Here is an 8,889-nt window from a genome sequence, read left to right as displayed (position 1 = left end):
TACACATGAAAGTCAAAAAGCAATAGGTATCAGTAAAGTCAAATCAAAATATAGGATAAGTTAGTTTAATAAGAACAAAAGACTCTCTCAAAAAACAGCTCAGCATACATTTCAATATAACATGCAATTCTTCCTAACTGAAAAAAAACAGTCGCAAACAAAACAACAAATAAATGAGGGCCGAAGGCCTTGGCAAACAGCTGGGACTTGAGGGCCCTTTTAGAGGCGTCAAGAGACGGGATGTTGCGGATCACCGCAGGGAGAGCGTCATAGTACGATCTGTAACAGATTCAGTACTTGGACATAGTGCCTCTAGGAAACAGCGTAATACTATCAGTATTGAAGGAAGCATTGTCACCCCCAAAAATAATACCTTCAATCAATTTCTCCCTCGAAGCTACCTTGAAGAAACATCTTTGGGGCTTTGCTTAGTGTGATCCCGTTAATGCAGCGAAATCACAAAGTGGGTTTACAAAGGAGCTTTTACTTCTTTTCAACTTGCTTAAGGTAGTCAGCATGCTAACTTCAAAGTGCAATGTTTTATAACAGTTTTGCAAATAGAAGGTCAGCTACCTTAATGTGGTAAAAATGTTCACACTATTTCTTCGGTTACAGAGAGAGATTGACCAGACTTTCATTTCTTTCGTTTGGATTTATATGGTGAGTTTGTTTTGAGAACCAATTTGTGATTTTCCTATACTGTTTATTATACTGTGGTTGAAATGAGTTGCTGTAGATTGCATTTTAAAGGTCTTTATTTGTTTTCTTCCCTTCTTCCTTGTTTTCCTGTGTAGAAATGGGAAGATCCGCATATTTATTGGAAACCAGGAAACTTTGGTGAACTTCATAAGATGACTGTTCCTGCTGATTTGTTGTGGAAGCCAGATCTAATGATTGAAGAGATGTAAGTTGGAATTTGTGTGCATACTCACAAATCCACACACTCACAACATTAAATGTGTCACGATTTTTATGTTATCTCACGTTTTTAGTTTTGTATTTGTGTTATTTTGCTGTTCTGTTCTCCCTGTTTCGTGTTTTCCTCCTTGTTTCTTGTCTGGTCCTTCTCCCTGTGTTTTCCTCCCTGTCGTTAGTTTCCCTGGTGTGTCTAATTGTCTGATTGTGTTCACCTGTTGCCCTCGTGTTTCTCCCTCCTTTACCCAGCTGTTCCTTGTTCCTTGATTACCCCTCCCTGTATTTAGTCTTGTCTCTTCCTGTGTTCTCCTGTCGGTTCATTGTTTGTTTGTCCTCCCTTCACGTCACACTTCTTGGTTGTCTCTCCGGTCTTCAATGTTTCTCACGGTCAGTTTTTGTGTAGATGTTTTCTGTTACCGTTTCAAGTTATGCCATGTTTTCTTTAATCAGCTTTTAAATAATGCTCGCTTTTGTTTCAAGACCTTTTTCTGTTTTTTGTAGTCTGCATATGGGTTCTACCTTTTCCGCGATCATTACAGTGATCCTAACAAAATGGTGATGAAGCCTGTTATTATTAAGAAGGACATGAACAATAAATCATATGGATGTAAAAAGATGATGCAACAAGGTTTAGACATATTGCTTTTTTATAATTATATTTGTACAGCTATGTATTGTGTGGAAAACAGCCGTGGTTAGAATGAAATAAACAACGAAGCAGATACCGCTTACCTGACTTGAGCCGGGTTAATCATATTTAAGATATGTGTGATATTGTTATACTGTGTGGATAGTATTTCTATATGTAAAGTAATGAGGGTAATTTTTTAGGAAAATACAGACTTAAACAATAGTATAATAATTTAGATAAATGTGTTATTGTATTAAAGTATTACACAATGTGAAAATCGGTTTGAAGCATAAATTGTTTGCTATAATTTGTACAAATGTATGTTTGCTGTCATACAGGATTGAGAAGGACAAGGCTATTCCAAATCCCTTTATCACCATTCACTCGAACGGTTTCGTTGAACATGTGAGGAAGCTTATGGTGGTCAGCTCGTGCACGATGTACGTTTACAAATTTCCTTTTGATACTCAGATTTGCAACTTGACTCTCAAGTCTATCATTTACCCAGGTGAGCTTTCAGAAGTTTCTCGACATTTATCTCAAATATGTGTGTTGTGTGTTTGATTGCACGTTTTTGGTAATTATCTATTTAAAGGCTAATTTTCACATGAGCACACACCAGCACATGCATTTATCCTGTGTTGACCTGATAAGACATCTCAAACTTGTATTTTCACTTTCATCTTAGAGGAGGAGTTGCAGTTTCAAGTCTACAAAAACAATACAATGGTAACAGAATGGACTCTCCAAATGATGAGGAACGAGTCTGAGTGGCTGTTCATCAACATGACAGTCCAAAACCAATCTCTCCCACGTTTTCATCAAAAACAAAGCGTTGTAATTTATACTGTAAGTGTGTTGTAAATTTTACTTTTATTTATTTCTGCAAAAATGTGCATGAAAATATCTGCAGCTCCACTTGCTGGTTTTATTTAGCTTGCATTCTAAACCGCAGAATAAAAAAAGAGCAAACCCATTGACATTGTTGTTCATTGGATATATTGTAATCGCACGTTTTTGATGGAGGCCACTTAATCATCCTTAACAACTGTGACAACATATACAATATAATTAAATTATATAAACAGGAAACTTCATATTTCAGTGGAGCAATATCTTTCATATTGCATGCAAAATAACGTAAACCCATAATCAATAATGTTTTTGATCATTGCAGCATTAGTGAATACATTCACTGTTTTTCCATCTTGGATCACAGATCACCATGAAGAGGCGGCCTCTCCTCTATATTATCAACTTCCTGGTACCTGTCCTGCTCTTATTCGGTCTGGACTTGGCCTCCTTCGTGATCTCTCACAGCGGGGGAGAGAAGTTCAGCTTCGAGGTCACTTTGCTGATCGCTGTCACTGTGATGCAGCTTATTCTCAACGAGATTCTGCCTTGCTCTTCAGACAGGATACCGCTTATAGGTAAAGCAGCTCAGAGTCATTATTGTATTGGACTTTCATTTAATTCAAGCAGGAACAACGATGGCTTGCCTTTCGTCCACTTTAATGATGTTGCCTTTTCTCTTCAGTGGTCTACTGCATTGGGATATTTTGTTTGATGATGGTCAGCCTTTTTGAGACGATTTTGGTGATGTATCTGATTGAGAAAGACTCTGCATCTAAAGAAAGAACGGCAGATAAAAACTGCAGCCTGAGTGAGGACTGTGGAGACGAACAGGGCAACTATCATGGAGGTGAGACTGAACACATTCTTTAAACCTGTGGATTTTAACTATTGTTATATTGAATTTACTCATATGTTTGGAATACACAAATAAACATCTACAATTAATAATACATTATTTTGAACATGCTGCTGTCAGGTGTCAACAGTTTCTTTTCAGATGTGAAGAAATGGACTCACTGTGCTTGTGTGTGTAATGTGTCTGATGAACCGCCATCTGAACGGCTGTCTGTGGCCAAAGAGGTGAGAATTGGGTTACTCTTAAAACAAACAGTTTGGTATAAAAATAGTTTACAGTAGCAACTCATTATTCTCACCACAATTGATATATCAAATTGAACAGCTGGCAATTTGTTATGGTTGTTATGGTCCATGATCACTCCACTAAAAAACTTCTGCAGGACAAAAGAAGCCATCTGATGGAGGAGTCCAATTCCTCGGAGAAGCCCCCAGATGAGCTGAGTGAGGCAGTGAAAGGACTCGCTCTGCTCCTCAGCAGGAAGGAAGAAAGGAAGCCTGACTACTGGACCAGAATGGCTAAAAAATTGGACAACATTTTCTTTTTTGTCTATGTCACAGTGTCCGCTCTGTTTTTGGTTGTCCTATTTTCAGTATGGACCAATGCAGAATACGAGTAGTGGTAAACAATTGACCTTTCGCAAAGCCACGCCCCCCCTTGGTTACTGTTGCTAGTCCGACAAGCTGAGAGCCAGATGCGTTAAACAAAGCCATAATGAAGGGTCTCCGTAACGTCGGAGTCGCCTTAACAGACTCATTTTGGAGCAATAACGCAGCAATATCCTCCAGGTCCCGACAAAAGGGGCTACAATACGCTATGGAGGGTTATATCCACAGTATAAACATTAGAAAAGAGGGAGGCACAACATCAATAGAGGCACTTGCATACAGGTCGCAGTGCAAGAGTGAAAAACCACAAGAGCTGTATGTCAAATTCGACGGAATTATTATAATTATTTTGGAATAAAACAATACAATCACGAGGCATTAAATGTTGTAGTTTGTCTAAAGTTAACTACCGTTTCCTTGGTGGCTTTCTGCATCCACCTTGTTGTTCCTTTGTGGGGGTCGGGGTGCCCACTTGTGCAGCAGGATTAGGGAAGTCGGCAGTAGGCTTTCCATTAACAAAATGCTACAAAGATTAAAGCAAAATATAAATGAATGATTGCCTGTTGGCTTTCTGGTTTGTACTTTGACCACAGGTACACTAATAACGGAGCTCAGCTGTTCAGACATTATTATGCATCAAGTGATATACATGGTCAAAACGACCGAGAAGCACACAGCTTACAGCTGTAATCGTGTGACTTTAGCTAACGTTAGTTAGTGAAATTAGTTAATTAAATTAGTTAATTTGTGAATGTAATCTTTGCTAGCTAGCTAGCTACGTTAGCACGTATTTACCTTGGAGCAAACGTATTTGTGTTTGTTGATATTCGCCATATTCAGCTCATATTCATTTCTTTATCCACTGGCGGCATCTCTCTTCTCGGGTTTTGGGTTTAGGAAACGGGTAAAATATCACCCCCCCCCCCCCCCCCCCCCCCCCCCCCCCCCCCCCTCCCCCCCTCTAAGCTTATGGGATATCTGCTATCCGATTTGCAAAGACCATAAGCACAACGCTTCACCATTTTCGCAATGAATTTGAATGCTAAGCTTGTCGGACTTCCACAGGGAGCCGCGCACATGATCGAATATGATTGGACAACGGGCATTTAGGGGCGTGGCTTTGCGAAAGGTCAATTGGGGTCTATTCAAAAACATGTTTTTTTTTATCCCCTTAAAATGTCTGACATTGACTAAACCGACTTGTATCTTTGCAGGTTTGTCACCAGAGAGAATTTATTATATATTCTTCTACTAAAGGTGGAAAATGTCTATGGAATAGACTTGCAAAACTAAGAATAAATGTATTTCTGGCAAGCTAGATTAAGTGTGTCACAAATTCAAAAGCCAAACATATCCACAAGGAAACAGTCTACTATATTAACTATTGCTTCAAACTGCGAGTCCACCTAGTGCAAGCAGTGATGGACAGGTCAGGGCCAAATCCAGAATATCTCAATCGCTAACCCGAGGCAAGGCAAGTTTATTTATACAGCACATTTCAACACAAGGCAATTCAAAGTGCTTTCAGAAAATGAAAGACATTAAGAAACATATTATGAAATGACATTTAGAAACACTAATTTAAAAGCAAAGGCACATGAATTAAAGTTACAGTGCAGTGTGAGATACACATCTGAAATGTTTAGGTCTGACTCTCAATCATTGATAACTTTTTAGCAGAAATAGTTTTCTATCACCTTCCTTTCTTTCGACTTTCTTGTTTAACTTGTCCTTTAGTTATTTCAAGTGTTTCATGCTAAATGAACCCCCCTTTGGAAAACTATAATCTGACCCCATGGTACCTTTTAGTTTTCGCCAAAACTATTCCTCTTTTTTATTTTTAAATGCATATAGTTAAGTTTACCTTGTCTTTCTAGGAATATTTTTTTGGTATCCTCCGTGAACCAGGGTCTTGAAACCAAAACGGCACACGTAGGGGAATTTAACCACCTACGAGGGGACTTTAACCCCAATAATGACTACCTACCTAATCATCTACACATTACATGTTACTTGTTAGACGCTTTTTTTATCCGAAACAACTTACATACTCAATACTTTGGGCAATACCCACAGGAGCAATTTGGGGTGAAGTGTCTCAGGGACACAACGACATGCTGACTGCAGTGGGGCTTTAACGTGTGACCCTCTGGTCCCAACACCAAGGCTCTATCCACTGCACCACACCTCCCACTTTATATTGATCATACAGTAGCAACACATTTTGACAAACTTTAAAACCTGTCTGAAGGCTGACTTGATTAGAACATTCCTTCAATTAACATGTTCTTTAACGCATCTGTAGTCAGTCTCGCATCTGTAGTGTAGGTTGGTTGGTCAGAACCAAAGTTTTAAACAAAACTCATTGTTATTTTTAAGGGGGGGGTTGAGGGTTCAACTTCAACATGAACCCCCAGGGGGAAATCATTAATCATAATGTATTTCTGATTAATGACAGAAAGTTACGCTATGCTCAATAAAGAGTCTGCAATCATATATTACTATTATCAATGTTAACTTAAAATGGGCAGACACTATGCATTGTAATTAATATACTACATTGTGCTATGTCACGTTACACATTTTAATCTGCCTTTAATATTAATGTTCACTCATCAATCAATGTTTGTTTATATAGCCCAATATCACAAATGTTACATCTGTCTCAGTGGACTTCACAGTTTGTACAGAATATCAGTATGACAATACGACACCCTCTGTCCTTAGATCCTCTGTCCTTAGACCCTCACACGTACAAGGAAACACTTCCAGAGAAACCCCACAGTTTAAAGGGGAACATGGAGAAACCTCAGGGAGAGCAACAGAGGAGGGATCCCTCTCCCAGGACGGACAGACGTGCAATAGATGCCGTGTGTAAATCAAAGAGATAATACATTTACAGCATGGGTAGTCCAAATAACACGTAACACTGTATCGATCACTGTATCGATCACTTGAACAGCCATAGTGTAACCGTACAAAGAAGTATTGTAATTGCAATGGCATGGCCTCTTAATTGTTGAACATTAAGAGATTTTCCAATTCTGCAAGTGAGTGTTTCTAGTCTGTAGATCTTGTGAGAACTGTGTACGCGCCCTCTACCTGTGCTGTCCCTTTCCTGTCAACTATATACAACCTTCTGCATCTAATCACCAACCCTAAGTGTCTAGAATAATACTGCATGATATATCTATCATAATAATATGACATTCCAACAATTAACATAAATATATTCTACAGTAAAGTTCTAGTCATATATTACTTTAATATGTAATATGCAATATTGTTGTGTCCAATAAGTTCATAAAATGCATCATGAAATATATTGAAAACGGTGAGTGTAGCTTCTTTGTGGAAATGCTATGGAAACATAATTTTTTTTCCATTATACTAATCACGTATACTTTTATAAAGGCTTTACATTTGTATTTTGTTCTATAGTTCAAGTAATCTTAGCTTCTTAAAAACCAATATATCTGCATGTCCATTTCAGTATGTATTTACATGAAATATAAATCCTGCCAAGCTCGTTCAGGACCTCATACTATCAAATAAACAATACATACAACATGTTTTCATCTCTTGGTGTATGTGATTATTCTTTGTTTGTGAGTGTGTTTGGTTGTGTGTGTCCTGCAGTGAGTATCAAAGTCAAAGTCAACTTTATTGTCAATCTTCCAGTTTGTGTGTACAGACAGAGAGATCGAAATAGTGTTTCCCACAATCCCGAATATAACAATGAATGCATATAAAAAAATATATATATGTGTGACAATATGTATATATTGTTGAGATCTCCATATTAGGTTGAATACTTAAAACAAAAGTTAATTATAATCAAATACACTGAACAAAAATATAAACGCAACACTTTTGTTTTTGCTCCCATTTTTCATGAGATGAACTCAAAGATCTAAAACATTTTCTACATACACAAAATAACCATTTCTCTCAAATATTGTTCACAAATCTGAAAATCTGTGATAGTGAGCACTTCTCCTTTGCCGAGATAATCCATCCCACCTCACAGGTGTGGCATATCAAGATGCTGATTAGACAGCATGATTATTGCACAGGTGTGTTAGGGTTAGGGTTAGGGTTAGGGCTGAATGTTAAACTGTAGCTTGTGCTTATAACACCCCTTTTGTTTTCTATAGTTTTGCTTTATCTAATGTCCCAATGTAACGTTGCCTTGTTTGTCTGATCATTTTCCTTCAAGTGTATTGCTGTTGCAAAAAAAAAAGTGTTCAGGCACGCCTCTTGAAAATAATCCAGTAATTACACTTTGCACTGGAAATCTGCTGACGATCAAAACATTCAGAAATGATTCATGAACTTTCAAACTGTCTTTATAATCTTTGGTGCGATCTCTTGATGTTTTTAAGATAAAATGATGGTGCTATATCAACATACTGTTCTACAAAATATAGGGAGCCAAATTTAACTTGTTTGGCAAGATTTTCTAGATGTGCTTCACAGGTGTCTTCATCCAGTTAAACTAGGTGCACCTGAATAACTCAGACTATGTAAGGCTTACATTAACAATATTAAAATATGAGAATTGTAATATTTAGATATTTTCCTGGTTGATTAGCGGGTTCATTGGGATTGCAGCATCCACATCTTCCCTTGATAAGTTGCTTTGTTTGCAAATAAGAACACATTTTAGAGTTAATGATACACTGGATTTGAATCAATTGCTCTACTAGTCCAAATAAAAAGGAGTCTGACACTCTGCACACATCTGAAGAATCAACACCGCAGCGGGACAATATAAGGTGGGATTTCTTTTTTCAAATATTGCATTTGATTTTTGAAGCTTATCCACCTGCTTTTTCTAAACAGACACTGAAAACATGAAGACTGTGATTCTCGTTCTCGTGGTGTTGGTGGTGGTCAGCCAGGGTGAGTTCAGTGTTCAGGAAACACAAAAAACTGCATCTAACTATTCTTAAAAACGCTTAATGTCTTACTTGTAGGGGTCAATTTTCCTTATGATTCATGACCCCTTTATACACACACAT

The 8,889-nt window shown here is 37.8% G+C and overlaps 1 protein-coding gene and 1 long non-coding RNA gene across 4 annotated transcripts; one reads left to right on the top strand and one right to left on the bottom strand.

The window, feature by feature from the left end:
• The first annotated feature begins 197 nt into the window (after positions 1-197).
• On the top strand, positions 198-4,282 carry LOC307027340 (5-hydroxytryptamine receptor 3A-like). Of its 3 annotated transcripts, XM_079695568.1 has the most exons (8): positions 198-660; positions 795-904; positions 1,885-2,054; positions 2,235-2,395; positions 2,766-2,976; positions 3,084-3,248; positions 3,378-3,481; positions 3,640-4,282. In XM_079695568.1, exons 1-8 carry the CDS (start codon positions 589-591, stop codon positions 3,874-3,876), a joined length of 1,230 nt encoding a protein of 409 aa, XP_079551694.1. In that variant the 5' UTR covers positions 198-588; the 3' UTR covers positions 3,877-4,282. The 3 variants fall into 3 exon arrangements, with proteins under 3 accessions (XP_079551694.1, XP_079551696.1, XP_079551695.1); XM_079695570.1 differs by lacking the exons at positions 198-660; positions 795-904 and adding an exon at positions 919-1,302; XM_079695569.1 differs by lacking the exons at positions 198-660; positions 795-904 and adding an exon at positions 1,327-1,470.
• LOC307027341 lies at positions 3,049-4,390 on the bottom strand. The gene is made up of 3 exons (XR_013804602.1): positions 4,276-4,390; positions 3,419-3,467; positions 3,049-3,173 (listed from the first exon to the last, which is right to left on the bottom strand). It is a non-coding gene; the product is annotated as an uncharacterized lncRNA (long non-coding RNA).
• Positions 4,391-8,889: the final 4,499 nt, after the last annotated feature.

The sequence above is a fragment of the Notothenia rossii genome (assembly GCF_949606895.1).
Source record: "Notothenia rossii genome assembly, contig: scaffold_365, whole genome shotgun sequence".
Classification (NCBI taxonomy): Eukaryota; Metazoa; Chordata; class Actinopteri; order Perciformes; family Nototheniidae; genus Notothenia; species Notothenia rossii.
This window is presented reverse-complemented; position numbering and strand designations above follow the sequence as displayed.